Source organism: Theobroma cacao, chromosome 8, assembly GCF_053813885.1.
Source record: "Theobroma cacao isolate CCN51 chromosome 8, ASM5381388v1, whole genome shotgun sequence".
In the NCBI taxonomy this organism is placed as follows: Eukaryota; Viridiplantae; Streptophyta; class Magnoliopsida; order Malvales; family Malvaceae; genus Theobroma; species Theobroma cacao.
The window spans coordinates 10784020-10802318 of NC_142646.1; the positions used below are offsets into that span (position 1 = coordinate 10784020).

Sequence of the window (18299 nt, forward strand, 5' to 3'; positions counted from 1 at the left end):
ATCATATCTTAACGACAGAGTATCTTGCATGGGAATTCAAGCAGGTATTCTTGCATGGTCGTCTCGCTAACTTTGCTTTTCTTTCTTGTTTTTTTTTTTTTTTTAAAATGGTGTATGGATGAACTGCCCAGTGTCCACGTATCCCATAAACAATGAGTAACGACCCACGTTTTTGTCATCAATCGAAAAATCGTTCACTTGGACAAGGCCCCCTTGGCCTCTACAGGTTCCCTACCTGTACCCTCCCCATCAAGCCTCGACGTTACCCAACGCAGCTCCTCCAAAACTATTACTTTACTATTCCTTTTTTTAATTATATTTTATTATTTAGATAAAGAAATTATGTATCAATTATGGAATAATAGATAGATTCTATTATTTAAGAAAATATTAGTATTTTGATCATACAAAGGGTAATTTTATTTTATTAAATCATACAAGGGGTATTTTTACAAACAAACTAATTGTATCTAATATGAAAATAATTGAAGAAATAGGGCATTAACAAATTATGGTCACATTGATTCATTAGCAATTTAAGTATAACACATTATGTATATAGCTAGGTGGAGAAACCAAGGGAGATTTGATTAATAGACAAAGAGGATGATATGACAATGGCAATAATCATGCATTGTATGATAGATAGCACATTCAGAAAACCTAACTTTCTATATAAAGCTGGTATGCATATTTATGACACGTTAATTGGAAGGAAGTGAAAGACCTAGTTTCCTAACAAATCCATGAGCCATGTATAAATTAAGCGACAGCTGTTTTGTTGTTAGCTTTTTCGTAATAAATGGTAAGAAAACGAGAGAAATTTCGTAGATGATTAGCATTTGCCATCCACTGGGAGAAGATCCTAGCTTTCAAGATACCCCCAAGCTAATGCACGAACATATGTAAGGCAAAATAGATGACACAATGTTAGAAAAGGCATGTCAAGCGAGATCTAGCTAGCTAGATAGGGTGTTAGATCTGTTATGAAATACTTGAACAAGAAGGATCAGTTTCAGGCCTCCATGGTACATACTCGTCTACACAAGCATGACTGGCGTAAACTTACAAAAGCACACAACAACATAAAGACAAAGGATAGAGAGGCAAAAACACAAGGAAAAAGGATGCAATAAAGGTTCCCAAGAGAGGAAAGGCTCTTCAGCAAATTTGGGATTAAAGCTTTGCAAGCAAAATATTATTGGAGAATAATTAAGTCTCCATGATCTGATCTCTCTTTCTTGTCTTGATAAGATTATAGTTGTCAGAAAGATAGCTAGCGTGAGATACAATTCTTAACAAGTGTGTTCCCTTTTAAAATGCTTTATATAAGGCAAAGATATATGAATTCCAACCGCAACCTTGGCAGTTGCATAGCTCATCATTTAAAAACCCTGCACTACTATTTACTTCTTCCTTGTAAGCTTCTTATAATAAGGAAGAGCCTAAGCAGGGTATCCAACCTTTTCACTTTACAGATTTCTCCTTAATTCAAAGCTACCACTCCTTCCTCCTCCTCCTCAGCCCCATCCTCCATATCCAGCTTCTTCTTCTTCTTCTTCTTCTTTTTCAACCAGAAGCGATCATGTCGTGGGCAAACTTTAGAGCTTTAAAGACTAAAAGAGGTATGCTCTTACATATAACAAAGGTCTGGCTTTCATGTTAATTTAATGCTTTTGTATTTTCTCCTTTGCAAGGGCAAAAACAAGTAACTAGAAATCATTCAAATACTAATTATACACTGGAAGCTTTTCTCTTGACCATCCAAATCCAAAATTTTCAACAAAATAACTGCACTGCAAGATTTATACCCTCCCTGCAATGGGCATGTGGTTGATTTGTGCATATTCTTAAAGACATACTAAATGGAGCAAATCTAGCAATAAATAATACAATGATCTTCAATCTGTTAATACGGTTGAAACTATATATCTGACAAGAAGAAAATAAAAAGCACAAATGATATAGTCAATTTATGCTAGCTTCTTCAATAAAGCAAAGAAATTAATTAGTGTATTGATGAAACAAAATATAAGTATTGTGCTTTATCTGTTTTTAACTTTTCTTCATCTCATTTTTTCTTCTTTGAAATGATAATAAATACGACAGTGCCAAAATATAATTTTAAGAATAGAGTTGACACAGTTAAAAACCCATCAATTAGTTGATTTGTTTTCTTGTATTTATATATTCCCAAGGCGTGCACACAAGAAAGAATAATTAATGATCATCTAATTATTTCTTTATTCTTGCACATATACTAAATTTCTTTTCTATATATATGCAATCTAATACATAATTAACAGTACAAATTAATATTCAAATAGCATACTGAATTTAAATTGTGCAACTGTGTATAGCTTGTTCTTGTTGAGTAATTTTTACTGTATACGGCTTTTCAGGTGAGAAAGAATTGAGAGATGCTCGTAAAAGCTTGAACGTGAATGAGGAGTACCTCAGTGCATTAAGAACCAAATCCTACGTAGAATTTTTCTCCAAAGCTCAATTGCTAGCCAATGAACCATCCTCTCCATCTTACTTCCACCACCAATTTTTTCAACTATTGGAACCTTGTCAAGACACCATACCTTCCATCCTTGAATCCGCGATCTTTTCCAAAATTCCCGAACTCAAAAGCCTTATCCTCAATTACTTTGACATTAGTGCCGAAGCTTCAAAGATCTGTGGCCACCTCCTCACCAAAATTAACCAATTCCAAGATAATTATCACTTCATTCAACAAACACTCGATTCATTCGATGATTATACTCCTAAAAAAGTTAGACGAACTATTTCAGAGCTAAACTCATTCATAGTCCTAAACAACCCATTTTCTAATCCCAACAAACATGATTTCAAGATAATTCATGACAAATATGCCTCGGTGTTACACCACCTTAAGTCAAAGAGGAAAAAAGTGGCAAGGCGAATGAAGCTGATCAAGTTCGTCCACAAGGCATCTGGGGTTTGCTTGACAGCAGCTTGTGGCTTGGCGTTAATAATAGCTATAGTCATAGCAGCACATACACTTGCTGCATTATTCATGGCACCGGCGGTTGTCAGTTTCCCTGCAAAGCTATTCAAGAAGAAGCTCTTCAGTTTTCCATGTTTGAAACGTGGATTTCTCAGGAAAATAGGGGAGCAGCTCGATGTTGCGGCCAAGGGAACTTATATTTTGAACAGGGATTTCGACACGATGAGTAGGCTAGTGTCAAGGTTACATGATGAAGTTGAACACAACAAGGCAATGATACAAATTTGTTTGGAGAGGAGGGAAGATAGATTTTCTGTGCAAGTAGTGAAGGAGCTGAAGAAGAGCAATGTTGGTGTGAGGAAACAGGTAGAGGAGCTGGAAGAGCACGTATATTTGTGCCTTGTCACAATCAATCGGGCGAGGGCTTTGGTAATCAAGGAGGTGACAACATCTTTTACGCAAGAATCGAGGGACTAGTTATACGTACGAGCTTCCTTAGACTGTTTAATGTAGCATCATTTGTTTTTCTTTTTGTAAATAATAGAAATATTTTTTCATTGTTGGTGATTATTAATTAAAACAGTTGGGGGATTTTTTTTTTGTTATATATGAAGATTCATAAGGTTTTAGATTCCATATATAATGGAACGTGTATATATCACTTTTTGACTTCAATAATATATATATATATAATATTTAAAAAAGAGAAAATTGTGAAAAATGATCATTCTCATAAATATATTTTAAACATAGTTTTAAATATAAAGTTAACTGTCTTTATCCAAATTTTGTCATAATTTGACAAAAATGTCTTTAAAACACTTTCAAATAAATTAAATACTTTCGATTTCTCTCTCATGTCGTCTAGAAAACTGTTCATCTAACTTTCTCTGCTCTCTCAACTTTCTCATGCCTTTTAAACCATTCAAAACCATGTGTTTGATTTGCTCATCTTCCTTGCCAAAAATCTTAATAATAATAAAAAATTTAAATAAAGGAAAGTAAAATAATGATTCAAGATTTTTCCATTCATCTTGAAATAAATAGAAGGTTTCAATTTTTTCAAAGTTAGTACAAAATTGAAATAAGAGAGAAAGTGGAAAAAAAGAAAGAAGAAGAAGGTGAAAAATAACTACATGGAAGAAAACAGTTTTTGTGTTTTAGTTGTAGAGGAAAAGAAATTAATAGTTCAATATTTTCCATCCATCTTTAAATAAACAAAAAGTTTCAATTGTTTCAAATTCGGTACAAAATTGAAATGAAGAAAAAGTGAAAAAAAAAAAAAGAAAGTGAAAAGGAACTGCACAGAAGAAAATGGTTTTTGCATTTTAGTTGCTTCCATCCATCTTTGATTTGATAAAACCTCATAAAAAGTTTTAAAAAAGTTCTTGCCAGATGATTTTCTTGATGAATCGTAAAACTTTATGTCACTTTTTAATGATTTCGTAAAAAAAATGTTCTATAGCTTTGTTGAAAAGATGTTTTTTACTGTTTATGGAGACCTTAAGAGATTATTGTAATATTTTTTTCAATATGGTATGTAATAACTTTTTCTTTTTAACATGGAGAGTAATAATTTTTTTTCCAACATAACGTGTAATAATTTTTTTTCCAACATAGTGTGTATAATTTTTTTTTCAATATGACATGTAACAACATTTTGAATATGACGTGTAACAACAATATTTTTTTAACATGATGTATAATAACTTTTTTTTCTAACATGGTATGTAATAACTTTTTTTCAACATGGGTGTATGTAACAACATTTTTTTCACGTGCGCTCAATATCAGAAAGTTTCATTAAGAGTAATTTTGTTCAAAAATCTTTTCTATTTGTTAAAAACAATTAAAATTAAAAAAAAGTTATTTTAAAAAATTCTATATATTTGAGGGCTAAAAAAAATTATCCCTTTCAAAAAGTATATAATATAATAATAAACCACTTTCAACAACAAATATTATACGCTTTTTATACTATATACCTATAGTTTGTATATAATATTTGTTTAAATGTTTTAATATAAAATCCAAATTAAGATAAAAATTAATTGACTACCTGATGCATAAGCTATTATCGAAGCCAAAACCATACTTTCATTATGATTTATCATCATTTTACTCAAAAATTAATTAATATTTTAGTAATAACTAAATCACATATTCTTTTTCTTAAAAAAGTGTGAATTCAAAAGGTGAAAGATATTAGTACCCTTAAAGTTTTTTTAACTTAAAAAATTTGTTCCTAAGTCAGGTGTTTGTTTTTATTTTTTTTTTAATAGTAAATACAAAATATATTAATTTTTATACAAAACATTATTTGTTATTATTGAACTATTTAAATATCAATTGCTTAAATAGTTTAAAATTAGATGTCTTTATACTACTAAAGAGTAAAAAACACAATCAAATATGAACAATATAAATAAATAGTGGAAAATAAAAATAAAAATCTATTAAACTGAATGGTGTAAATGCCTTATAAAAATTTAAATTTATGAATTTCGTTCACAAATAATAATTTTTATTCACTTAATTAAAGTAACTTGAAAAGATAGAGTACTAACTAACTAAATTAAATCACCATCATCACAAATTATTAAACAGATTTAAAAATGCTAGCTATGTTTTAAAATTTGCCTTTAAATGTTAATTTTATTAATTTTTAATAATTCCTCTAAATAATAAAACAATTCAATTGATATTTTTCATTGCAAAAATGTTAGTTCAATAATTCAAATGAAAAATAGTATTTGTTCCAACACTTTTATCATAACCTTTTATTCCACCTAGTGAGACAAAAATTTATTGGACAAATTCAGAAATGAGATCTACCTATTCATGAAAATTATATATAAATACATGAATGGATAAATTTTTACTATATTGGTATGGAACAAAAATGTCGGGACAAATAATATTTTTCTTAAGTTTTCGTCAAATTGAAGAAAAGATAATTCATTAGTTACAAAATTCTTCTATGAGTCTCACCTTAACGAGTGCAAGTGCTTATAAGCATTGATTAACATTTCTCTACAATAATACACTAACAGTTTGTACAACTGCTTTGCGACACAGGTGAAAAACAAATATTATGTATTATCTTCTTTCCAAATTAAATATTCACTTTTTAAATAAACACAAAGTTTTAGAATGAAGTGTTTTACTCTTTACTTTGCAACTAATATCCTTAAAGATTGTAAAGGATAAAGGGATCCACTTAAACTTAGTAATTCCATGAAGGATTGCATTGCAAAAAGATAATATATTATTCATTAATTTAATAAGGTTTTGAAATTATATTCAAATCTAAAAATCATATGCTAGACTCGATCAAAATTAAGCTTGATAAGTAATTAGATTCGTGAATATTTTTAAATGATTTATTTTTAAAAAAATTGAATAAAATTCTTTAAGCAAATGAATTCAAATCAAGGCAATAACATCATAATCATTATTAATTTGGGACACTGATAATGAGAGATAATATATTATTAGTCGTTGCAATGTAGGCATTAATGGCCTTTTAATTTTAATATAAAAAATGGTATAAATAACTTGCCGTCCTGGACCAACAAAAAACAGCACATCGCCGTGTTAAGTAACGCAAGCTGGAAAGAGGAAATGACGTGAGCTTCGTTTATGCCTTCCGTTACGGACTTTTTAGTAATGACGTGTCAAATTCGTGGCCGTTGCCATCATGCCACGTAATTTCCAGGTCAATCTTTATTTTTAGTCTTACGAGAAGAAAAAGTCAAAAAAGGAAAATGAAAGGGCAAATGATGGGGCGTGGGGCCAGGCCCACCAAATCATTTCAACGGTGCCAGTGAATATCCATTCGTTAGTCAGAATCTTTAATTTTTATATTCCACGTATTAAATTAATTTTTCATACAATAAAAATAGAATTCATATCTCCACACCGGTTTATACGCTTTTCTAAATTCAGACAAAGGATCAACTTCCCATCCATATTGGGTCGTTTTAGATTCAACTATAATCAACTTAAAAATTAAATTTCATATTTTTAGTATTAAAATTCAATTTAGTATAATTTTAAAGCCAATTAATTTTGAATTTAAATAATTTAAACAGTAAATTTTGATTCTTCTAAGTTCATGTTTTTAATTTTTTAATTAATTCGGATTTGATCAAAGTCCAATTCAGATTTCACATCCATTTTATCATGTTTAAATATAATAATTTCTTTTGAAAATGATCTTTTTAATTGTTTCGCTTTTTCCACCAACATGTATTTTAATTTTTTTTACCTGACCTTTCAGCTAAAATTTTCTTTTCCTTTTTTCTCCAATTTCCAGTCAAATTCAGCTAAATGATTAAAAAATGAAGAGGAAAAAATATATAAATAATATAAATTTTAAAAGTGAAATGTGATTTGAGCAGAAATAATATAATGCTTTTTGTTATAAAAAAAAAAGAAAATTTTAACATTTTAAGTAAATTCGTGTTATTACCTTTTTTTTTTTTGGATTTTTTTTGAAAATTTGTAGTTAGTATATAAATTTAAATATTTGAGCGACTTGGAATTAATTATCGAAAGAAAGAAGGTTTTGGCCCTTAAACAGTTAAAAATCTACCCGTAAAATTTGACAGGCTTTTGGGAATCTTATTAATCCAAGAAAATCAGTTTGTCAGCGGAGACCAGACAGAGTGAAGTTTCTTCTTCTTACACGACAGAAAGTCACTCGCTCACAGATACAATTCAACTCTTCTCTCTCTTGTCCGAGAACCAATATCAATCAAAACCCCCCCACCCCAAACCCAGAAACTTCATTTGTTTTACCTTCAAATTCTCTGCTTTTTCTTTTAAAACTACTTGACAAATACAGTTTATATATTTGATTTTGAGGATACGAACCAGATATTTTATGGGGGTGAGTACTACTGACTAATGAGTAGTGGTTCGCTTGTTCTCTATTTAATACAAAGCCTTCAGCAGTTCAGCTACCCACCTTGTTTTAATAGTGTTTTTTTCTTTTCTTTGGTGCTAGAAAACGTGAGCTTTTCCTTAATTTCTGTTAAAACTACATTGGTTTACTGTTAGAAACGGTTTGTATAATTCTTGTTCACCTAACGTTCTGTGGTTTTGTTAATTTGACTGGTGGGTGCTTGGTTCTTTGCTTACTTTGTTTCTTTTTCATCTTTTTTTTTTTTGCTTTAGTTTGGTCAATTGTATTTGTTGATTTTAACAGCCAAGACCTGATTTCGTTTTATAATCACTTTGGACTTTAACGTCTACTAGTTATTCCTTTCTTGTCTACACTGGCGATTGCAGTTATAAATTTTAGTCTTTTCAAGGTTCTGGATCTAATGGGACGTTTCTTGAATTTTCTAGTTCTGGGTGTTTCAAATTTTGTTTTTTTACTGTGTTTTTTTTTTCTTTTTGCAGCTGTAAGGTTTGGAAAATTTAAGGATTCAGATATGTGGGAACTGTTGTTTGAAGAGTTTTAGAGTTTTGGGGTCATCTTGGTTTTCCTTAGTGATTAAGTTTTTAGTCATTCAGCTAAATTTTAAATCTTGAAGAGTTATGGTCATAGTGGGGTCTTACTTTTGAATTTGATTCTTTCACATTTGGGGCATTTGTTTGCTGAGTTGTCAAATTAGGATATTAAGAACTATAATTTGGAGGATTTGGTGGGGGTTTAGTAATCGAAGATTTGCATTGGGTACAATGGGGAGCAATGGCGTTGATCATCCACTGAAAGATTTGCAAGAGGAAAATGTTGGCAATAGCAGCAATAGGGGAGTGCTTAAGGACTGTGAACACACAGATGAAGTAGATGAATCAGTGACAGTGGAATATAGGTCTTCTGATGAGCAATCCTTTTCAAGTTCTTTTGACGAGGAAGAGAATCACAAGTCAAGTTCAGAACGGAAGTCATCAGTTCTAGAGATTTCCAAGGCGAAAGAGTTGAGTGTCACGTCTACTCCCCGAAAAGGTTAGTGGTTTTTATCAAGTCCTCATTTCTTTTTCTCATTGGTATGAGTTGCTCCTTGCCAATTCTTCTAGGAAATTGAGATTTATTATTCAACTCCAACTTTGAGCTAAAACTTTACAATTCTCTTTTCTAAGTTGTTATGGTTAAATTATTCTAATGTCTTCATGGTACAAGCATTTTATTATGTCTGATTTGGAGAAGTAGGTAACAAATGAAGGGTGGAACCTTTTTGCCTCCCATTTGGCATTTCGTGTTATCTATGAAAATGAACCATATTAGCTGAATATGATAATCAACAAGCATGGAAGCATAAGCAAGATGTTTATTTAATTTGCAGACAGGACTGTGTTCGTGAGTATGTGGCAAGAAAAGTATTACAGGTTACTCTGAACTGAAAATAATCGTACTTAAGCATTATTCAAACGGCTAGAAATATCTCTTTACATTTTGGTCGCCCATTTCCTTTTATTTTGGAATATCTGTTATATAATGCCATTACCCTGTTTTGTGGGAAAATAGACCACATGAACAAACTTCAGTTAAACCTCGATAAATTTTCTAGAGACAGACATGGAAGTTTAAGCACAAGGGTCATTGTGTATGTGATTTATGCTAGTTGGCCCGAAAGAGTAATGTTCCTTTTCTTTTTTCTCATTGTTAAATTTAATATTCTGATGCCAAATCATTTTCTCTTGAAGGCTTGGATCATTGTATCACTGCACCTGTTGGCACTCCTAGAAACCTGTTAATTGATGACAATGAGATTACATTCTCTAGGTCAATGACAGAGAAGAAGACCCCAAGGCATGATCTAAAAATAGATAGACTCTCAGAAACTGAAAAGGTAGATAACAGAGTGACGTTTTTTTGTCTGTAGTTTACATTTTCTTTCCTGCTCATATATATGGATTGGCATGAATTGCAAAACAATTGGAAACATGCATATCTGGGATTTTTGTGTAAAAGCATGTTAGATGCTGGCTCCTGACTTATAATTATATTACTTTGCTGTCTGGACATAAGCCAGCAGCTAGGATAATTATGGCCAGGGGACTTTTTGTTTTCTCTTCATTAAGAAATCATGAAACTATAGAGTGTTTTATTACTATGTTACTTTTTGCAAGTTGGTTGTCTTGATGAAGTGATCATTCTTTCAGGTGATTGAGAGACTTACACGATGGGTTTGTCCTTTTCACCTTGCCTTTATGTTCTCACCATGAATCATGACACTGTTTCTTTTTGTTGTTCACAATTCCTTCCCTTTTTGGTGTTCATTCTGCAGAAAAAACTGATTGTGAACTTTGTCAAAATTCAAAATGACGGAACAGTAGAAGTTGATCTAGCTAAAAGTTCACCTGTAGCTTCAGAACTGTTGGAACTTTCCTCCTTTGAAGGGACATCTTTCGATCTTGATGATACTTATTTCTATGAAACCAATAAATCAATCCCAAGGTTGAAAATTGCCATCCTTGTGGTTGGAACAAGAGGAGATGTACAAACTTTTTTGGCCATGGCAAAGAGACTTCAGGTTTGTTTAACATTATTTGTTGATTCACCTTATTGTCACTGATTTATCATGTGAACCCTCTTTCCAGGTATTCATGGTTTTGGAATCTGCCCTATGGTATATAGCAAAAAAGAATTAACTTTCTTCAGAATTAAATATGCTGAATGCATCCGTGAGGCACAGAGCATGAACTTGAACCATGCCTATGACACCAAATTGCCTTGTGGCGATCCATATCCTAATTTGATGCACTGACACATGATAGATTACATATCACTAATTTTAGCCATACTTGTCATAGAATTGATTTGTTTTGAATTTATGGATTGTTTACTTTCTCTTGCAGGAGTTTGGTCATCATGTTAGGTTGGCAACTCATGCTAATTTCAGCAGCTTTGTAAAGTCGGCTGGCATTGACTTTTATCCTTTGGGTGGTGATCCTCGGGTTTTGGCTGGATGTAAGAGGTCCCTGACATGGAAACTGTTGCAATTTATCATATTTATGTTGGTATCTATGTTGATGATAGCTTTTAAAAACAAATTTCACCTCGCCAGTGGTTAACAAACTGATATGGAATGTTTACCTAAAAGCACTGCATCTTGTTTACTTGTTTTCCTTTAATTTAATAGACAAAGTTTATGTTTGGAAACTACAAGGGGAAGGGAAGGAGAGGAAATGGAGGGAGAAGGAAAGGGTAAGCTTCACCTTGTTTGGATTGCTTAAAAGAAGAGGGAAAGGAAAGGAAGGGGCATGTTATCAACCTTGTTTGGCTAAAGAGTAGAGAAGGAAGGAAATGATAACTTATGTCTTCATTTATGATTGTATGCATCATATACATAGATAAAATGTCAAAAGAAGGGCAATTTTGTCTCTAGAATGAAAAAGTTTAATTTTATTCCCCTCCAAATCCCCTCATTCTGGAGGGTTAAGAAAAAAATGAAGTTTTGGAGGCTTTTGGAGGGATACATGCGCTCCTCCAAATCTTTTCCTTTCTATAAAAGTGTTTTTTCAAACAAGAGAAAGTGTACCACTCCCTATCCCTTTGCTTCCCTTTCTATCCCCACCCTCAACCCAAAAAAGTATTAAAGAACTAAGTCCTTATGTTCTAGTATTCATTCAAACTGACTACCAGCTTGTTGTCTGTCTTGGGCTCATATGAAAATCTCAATTTGTTGGAACTCTTATTGATTTTGAAATCTGGCTTGATCTTAACGTATCTGAACATGTCTCATTTTATGAATTTTACTATATTGTTATAATTTTTCTCTTTGTTTTCTTTTGCTTTTCATTTTCAAGCATTTACGTTTCCCTTAATTTGTTTGTATGATGTTGATACGGAGTGATTATTTGCTGTAGATATGGCCAGAAATAAAGGTTTTATCCCATCTGGACCTGGAGAAATATCAATACAGAGAAAGCAACTGAAGGCCATTATTGAATCTCTTCTTCCAGCATGCACGGAGCCAGATATAGAAACGGGTCTGCCATTTAGAGCACAGGCAATCATTGCAAACCCACCGGCATATGGTGAGTCCATATGTTATTTTCTTTCAGTACCTAACGGTTTTAATAAATTATTTCTGATTTCCATCTAACTTTATTTTGTTAGGAGCAAATTCTCATCTTTAAGATATTTTTCTGAATAATATATATGTTCTTTTGGATGCAGGACATGCTCATGTTGCAGAAGCGCTTGGTGTTCCCCTTCACATATTCTTCACAATGCCTTGGACGTGAGTTTTGGGTTTTCCTTTTCAATTTGTCTTCCAATATCCTTTCTTTAAATTTAATTGAAAGAATTCTATCATTTTTTAGGGGAGAGGGTGGACGGGGTACTTGCTTATATACACTGATGAACTGAAAGTTTGTAAAAATTGAGGAAAAATCTGTTAGGTTTTATCTACTCACTTCTGTTTTGAATAGGCAGGCCAACATGTGAATTTCCTCATCCATTGGCACGTGTACCTCAGAGTGCTGGATACTGGGTATGTCCTTGGTTTGGGCTCGCTTTCTTTTCTTTTCTCATATGAACGAACCATTGAACAACTTTCAATGACCAATCTGTCCATTCCTCTTTGTTGTTGTTGGATTCAGCTTTCCTATATTGTTGTGGACCTACTGATATGGTGGGGCATAAGGGGATACATTAATGACTTCAGAAAAAAGAAGCTGAAGCTTGCTCCTATTGCATACTTCAGTACATACCATGGATCAATATCTCATTTGCCAACTGGCTACATGTGGAGTTCTCATCTTGTGCCGAAGCCGAAAGGTAGTGATGTTATCAGATGCTGTGCTTTTTAATGAATATTCTTCTTAAAATGATGATACAATTTCTACATATAAGAAATTCTTGAACTGAAAGAAGATATGTGAGAAGTTCTTATCTCTCTCCTTTTTTTAAACTTCAATGTTCTTTCATGCAATGTGTGGCATCCCATATCTGCTATTATGTGAAGTGTTGATTTTATATTTCTTCTGTTTGTGCCCTACTAGTATGCTTCTTTCTATTGTCAGCCATTCTAATAGAATTTCTTCTTTTTCCTCTTCTGAAACTTTAACATTCATTTGCACAAGATATTGTTTGATGTGGTATCCATCATCTGGAATACTGCAAAGTGTAAATTTTGTCTTTCTTATGTTTGTACCCTACCCATGTGCTTCTTTCTGTTTTCAGAATGTGAGTCATTCTAATAGTGGTAAGTGCCCTGTAGCTTACTTTATTATTAAACAATGTGCAGATTGGGGTCCCTTGGTTGATGTTGTTGGTTACTGTTTTTTGAACTTGGGGTCAAAGTATCAACCTCAAGAAGAGTTTGTGCAGTGGATTCAGAAAGGATCGCAACCCATATATATTGGATTTGGAAGCATGGTATGATAATTCTTTGAATGGAGGTGTAGAAGACTTAATTGTATAATCTATCTTGTCTTTTTATTTAAAAAGAATTATGAGAACATGTCATGGTTGCTGAGGTTCTTTCGAAATGATTTAAAAAGGATTGATCTAAGATAAAAAATGTAATATTACGAGGTTATCAAAGCATTTTATCTCTAAAAATGTGTTTGTGCATGTGCATACATGTGCGTGCATATGCACATACACCCTGCCTGATAGTTTCAATGAAAGAAGCTTAGATGGGATTGACACTCTGTTCATTGGACTTTGATTGACTATTATGGAGATTGGGTATAATATCTTTGATGCAATTCCTAAGAATTGATGAACTATTTATCGAATATGTAGAATTGATACAATGCTTTTTTATTTTTCATGAAATTTTAAGATTCTAATAAATGTTCTGTTCTTGCCTGTGAAGCCTCTTCAAGATTCCAGGAAAACAACAGATATTATTTTGGAGGCATTAAAAGATACAGGACAAAGAGGAATAATTGACCGAGGTTGGGGAGATCTAGGGCACTGTAAGTAACTTCATTTTGTTTATTGTTCTGTTTTCCTTACCTGGTGATGTCTTGAGTGCTGATTTTGGTTATGAAATGTTTTCTTTTTGGTTGTGGTTTTAGATCTTTTTCTGGGGTACTTGTTGTGCTTTCTAATTTCTCTTTGGGTACATTGTGGTTTCTGATTTGATCTTCTTCTTGTTTACTTTGTCAATATAAGACCAGTTTAATTTTGTCATCAACTTGTGATTTTTTTTTTTGTATTTTTTCTTTCCTTTTTTTAGTAAGTTTAAGTGCTACCTTGAATCAAGGAATAGGAACTTAGGGACTCTTCTAAGATCTGCATCTGCCTTTGTATGTAATCAATGTGATTTTTTATACCTGTATTTCGATTTTCAAAATGGTCTCGACTGATTTTCAACTGTTACTGAATTAAACATGTTGACAAGTGAACTATATGTTCTTGTAAGTGCTAATCTATGGAGCTTGTAATTGATAACTTCATGATATGAAAGTTCCCATTGTTAAGTATATAAAGCCCTGTCCATTATATGACATGTACTAGTATTTAGAATGATTGGCCTCTTTTTCTTATAGATTATTTGTCCTGCAGTTACAGAAGTTCCTGAGAATGTTTTCCTCCTGGAAGACTGCCCTCATGATTGGTTGTTTCCTCAATGTTCTGCCGTGGTAAGTACTTAGTTCTACTCTATGTTCGATAATTTGAGGGAATTCTTTGATGTGCTTAGATGTAACTACTGCAATATGATTTTGTGGGAATTGAAAAACTACCAGATATCAGGGATAGTATCACCTGAATGTAGCAATAGTGTGAAATGATGAAGATTTCATAGTCTTTTTGATTTGTATATGGTTTGTCTCTTAAGAATGTCTTAACTGGAAGCACTATTTCCACAAATATGCAGGTTCATCATGGTGGTGCTGGAACCACAGCCACAGGACTTAAAGCTGGGGTAATTTTCTTTTTAACTCAGCTTTTAGTGTAAACATTTTTATTGCATTCGTAAATATATATATTTTTTGTTTTGTTTTGGTTATAAGTTTTTCTAGTCCTTAATTTATATGATTGAGCGATATCTTGTTTCAAAGCTACTAAATTTGAACTTCTAATGGGATCTTATATATTTGTTAATTTTATAGTGTCCAACAACCATAGTGCCATTCTTTGGAGATCAGTTCTTTTGGGGTGATAGAGTACACCAGAGAGGGCTTGGACCTGCACCAATACCAATATCGCAGCTCAGTGTCGAGAACCTTTCAAATGCTATAAGATTTATGCTCCAGCCAGAGGTAACTCCAGTAGCTTTCGCTGGCCTAAGTTACTGTGATTAATTGCTTTAAAAATCACTTATAAAATTGATTGCACCATCATCTCCTTGATATATAATTGATGGATGCCAAGGTAATTATGCTATAATTATTTATTGTCAAAATGTTGTGTTATCTTATCAGTTATGAGAATAGTTACTTCCATCCTACAAAATGTCTCATTTAACTTGGCGCCAGGATTGCTGGTGATTTTTTTCCTTAGTTGTATGGATGCATAAACATTATACAAGATTCTGGAAAAAAAATTTATGCATACTCTCTTTGCAGCAGTCAAAATACACATTGTTACTCTTATGCTGCATTTGAAATATAACCTACTATTTAGTGTCAAAAAGATATATTCAATCAAATATTCTGAAACTCAGAAGAAGATTTCAACTTTTGAAGAGTATAATTGTCAAAAAAACTTGGGGAATATATCGAGCATGGGTATGCACCTCTACTATCAGGAGGCTCATAGATGAAATTAATTTCTTTCCTGAAAAAAGGAGAGAAAGTTGAAAAGCTAAATGAAGAAAAATGCTTCGCAGCAAACCTGCATTTAGACCCTTCACGCCCATCTTCTGTAGCTGGAACATCCAGAACTTGGGCTTCAGCAATTCAGGAGAGGCAAGTTATGATATTGCCAACATGAGTTAAAAGAGAGCATTTATAAGTGCCATTTCTGTTTGTAGTGGAAAATCATGAAAATAAAGGGCTTAGAAACGGCTTTCTTTTTTTCTCCATTTGGAGTGGTGATCTGAATTATCTTACTGCAAGAGTGCCCTCATACTTGCTCTGTGAATAAAAGCTCCGCATTTTCAGCTTTATCCTTCCAGCTGATGAATTTTTGATCAGTAGCTTAGGATTCCCTCTTTACTGAACTGTTTTCTGAGACATGGAGTCATACCCTCCATATGCCATGATAATATTGCTAGATACAAGTTCAGGCTTTTCATTGGAACTCAATTTCTCTCAGGTGAAGTCCCACACATTGGAGTTAGCGAAATTGATAGAAAATGAAGACGGTGTTGCAGCTGCAGTTGATGCATTTCACCGGCATTTACCTTCGGAGCTACCATTGTCTACCACACCCTCGGAGGAAAATGATCATCCAAACGCTTTACAGTGGTTCTTTCTTCAAATTGGAAGATTGTGCTGCCTTCCTTGTAGTTTGTGGAATTCATAGAATATCTTACAGTGTTTGTACAGATGAGTTATTTGTTAATTTTTTTTCCCAATTACATCATTTTTTGTGAGTGGTTTTTCATTACATTCATGGCTTTGAAAAAATTTGAGAAAATGGAACTGCATACCAGTGTAGATTTCTGCCGTAGAGTGTGTAATAGCATTAGGCTTTCTTCTGTCACCATTTGTAAAATTTAGAAGTTATAGTACTGATAGATTAAGCTTTGATAATATATACCTTTTCGTTGGTTGTTTAGTTCCTTTTCTTTTGGTCATTAATTGCATTGGCATTTCGCCGATCTTGCTTCTTTTCATTAAGGTAGCGTTTAGTACTTTACAATACAATATGATTATAGATAATGTGATTGCAAATAATGTGATTGTAAGAAAAATGAACAAAATAATGATTAAAATATAATGAAGGTAATGTCGTAACGTGTGGGTTCGAGAATGCGTCCGTCAGACGTTGGTGAAAATAAATCTGTTTAGGAGTTGTCATCAATCTTTTTTTTTGTATTTAGGTGTGATTGGTCACTTATTAACTCGATTTTAATCGACGAAGTCCTAAATTAATTTTAAGTCCGTCAAAAGAACGAGAACTGATCCACGTTTTTTAGAGATAAGTTCGGGAGTGCGGTTACGCACGGAGAAAGGTTAGCACCTCCGTGACATCCGTTCTTCGAACGGTACCATTTAATTTTAAGTTATCCTATTATAGCCTACTTTTGATTTAGTCCCCGCTTATTAACTAATTTTCTATTAAACTGACTGCTTGAGTCTTTTATTTGGTTTTACGTATGCACATGATGCAAGTGTAAATTGATGTCATGACTTGTTTATTTTAAATAATGGGGTCGGTAATCTTTTATTGAAAAATCATTCGAAAACCATCCCAACGCTTTGGTGAAGTCTCGAAATTTTCCTCACCTAGAGATATCCCCGAAAGAACTCGTCTCTACAAGCTCTTCGGGGAAATCCTATCATCGAAACTCCCGCACCATTTGCAAAATAAATGTGGCATGCTATGACAAGATAAAATGATGATATTTACATGCACGCGTTTATTGACTTAGGTGGTTTATAATTCACCCAATTATGTGTTTAATAATATTTTTTTATGGATTATTTATTATTTTTTATATTTTATATTTTTTTGTTTTCTATTTAAATCCATATCCTTTAATTAACGTTGTTGATTAATTTTTTACTTGATTACAAAGCTTATCAAATAAATAATTAATTAATTTTTAAACGATTAAATTAACTTTATTTAGTAATATTTATTTAAGCTCATTAACTAATTATATTAATTTAAATTCAAATGCAACATTATATAAATTTTTTTATATCTATTATTTTTTAACAACGACTATTTGACTTAACGAGTATTGGAGTTTAGAGTTCGGATTTATCCCAATGCTTCGGTGAAAATCCGTCTCGAACTTTGCACCCAAAAAAATCCACTTAAAAAAAAGTAACTCTTTGCCTTTCTTAGGTGGAATTTCTCAAATAATCATTTTATTTTTTTCATTCATTATTATTATTATTATTATTATTTTTTTATATTTGTATCATGTATTTTTGTATGTATATTATATTTACAACTATCTAAATATATTTATAATATAACTATTTCTTTCTCTTTTTTATTTTATTCTTCTCATTCACTTATCCTTGTTATTGTTATTATTATTATTTAATTATTTATTTGATTTCTTAAATATATTTTTTCTTATTTATTATTTTATAAATACATTTATAATTTTGTAAAAACTACATTGAATGCTAATAAAATTAATACTAATAATAATATAATAACCCAAATAACAAAAGATGCAAAACTTACCTAATTTTGAGTCCAATGAAGCCTAGATGAATTCAAGAGCCCACAATTTCTTTTTCTTGTCTTATATCTTGGTCGGCTTGCTTTGTCTTCTTTTTC

General features: G+C 32.2%; 2 protein-coding genes across 4 annotated transcripts; both read left to right on the plus strand.

Annotated features, from left to right (window-relative positions):
* The first annotated feature begins 1585 nt into the window (after positions 1-1585).
* On the plus strand, positions 1586-3451 carry LOC18592636 (UPF0496 protein At1g20180-like). The gene is made up of 2 exons (XM_018125650.2): positions 1586-1625; positions 2403-3451. The coding sequence occupies exons 1-2, from the start codon at positions 1586-1588 to the stop codon at positions 3449-3451; spliced, it is 1089 nt and encodes a 362-aa protein (XP_017981139.2).
* A 4175-nt stretch (positions 3452-7626) lies between these two features.
* Positions 7627-16613, plus strand: UGT80B1 (UDP-Glycosyltransferase superfamily protein). 3 transcript variants are annotated; one of them, XM_007019460.3, is made up of 16 exons: positions 7627-7868; positions 8384-8933; positions 9632-9777; positions 10091-10114; positions 10216-10461; positions 10787-10898; positions 11798-11968; positions 12111-12174; positions 12369-12426; positions 12536-12713; positions 13183-13313; positions 13759-13861; positions 14454-14530; positions 14767-14814; positions 15002-15151; positions 16149-16613. In XM_007019460.3, the coding sequence occupies exons 2-16, from the start codon at positions 8666-8668 to the stop codon at positions 16356-16358; spliced, it is 1986 nt and encodes a 661-aa protein (XP_007019522.2). In that variant the 5' UTR covers positions 7627-7868; positions 8384-8665; the 3' UTR covers positions 16359-16613. The 3 variants fall into 3 exon arrangements, with proteins under 3 accessions (XP_007019522.2, XP_017981694.1, XP_017981693.1); XM_018126204.2 differs by lacking the exon at positions 7627-7868 and adding an exon at positions 8145-8292; XM_018126205.2 differs by lacking the exon at positions 10091-10114.
* Positions 16614-18299: the final 1686 nt, after the last annotated feature.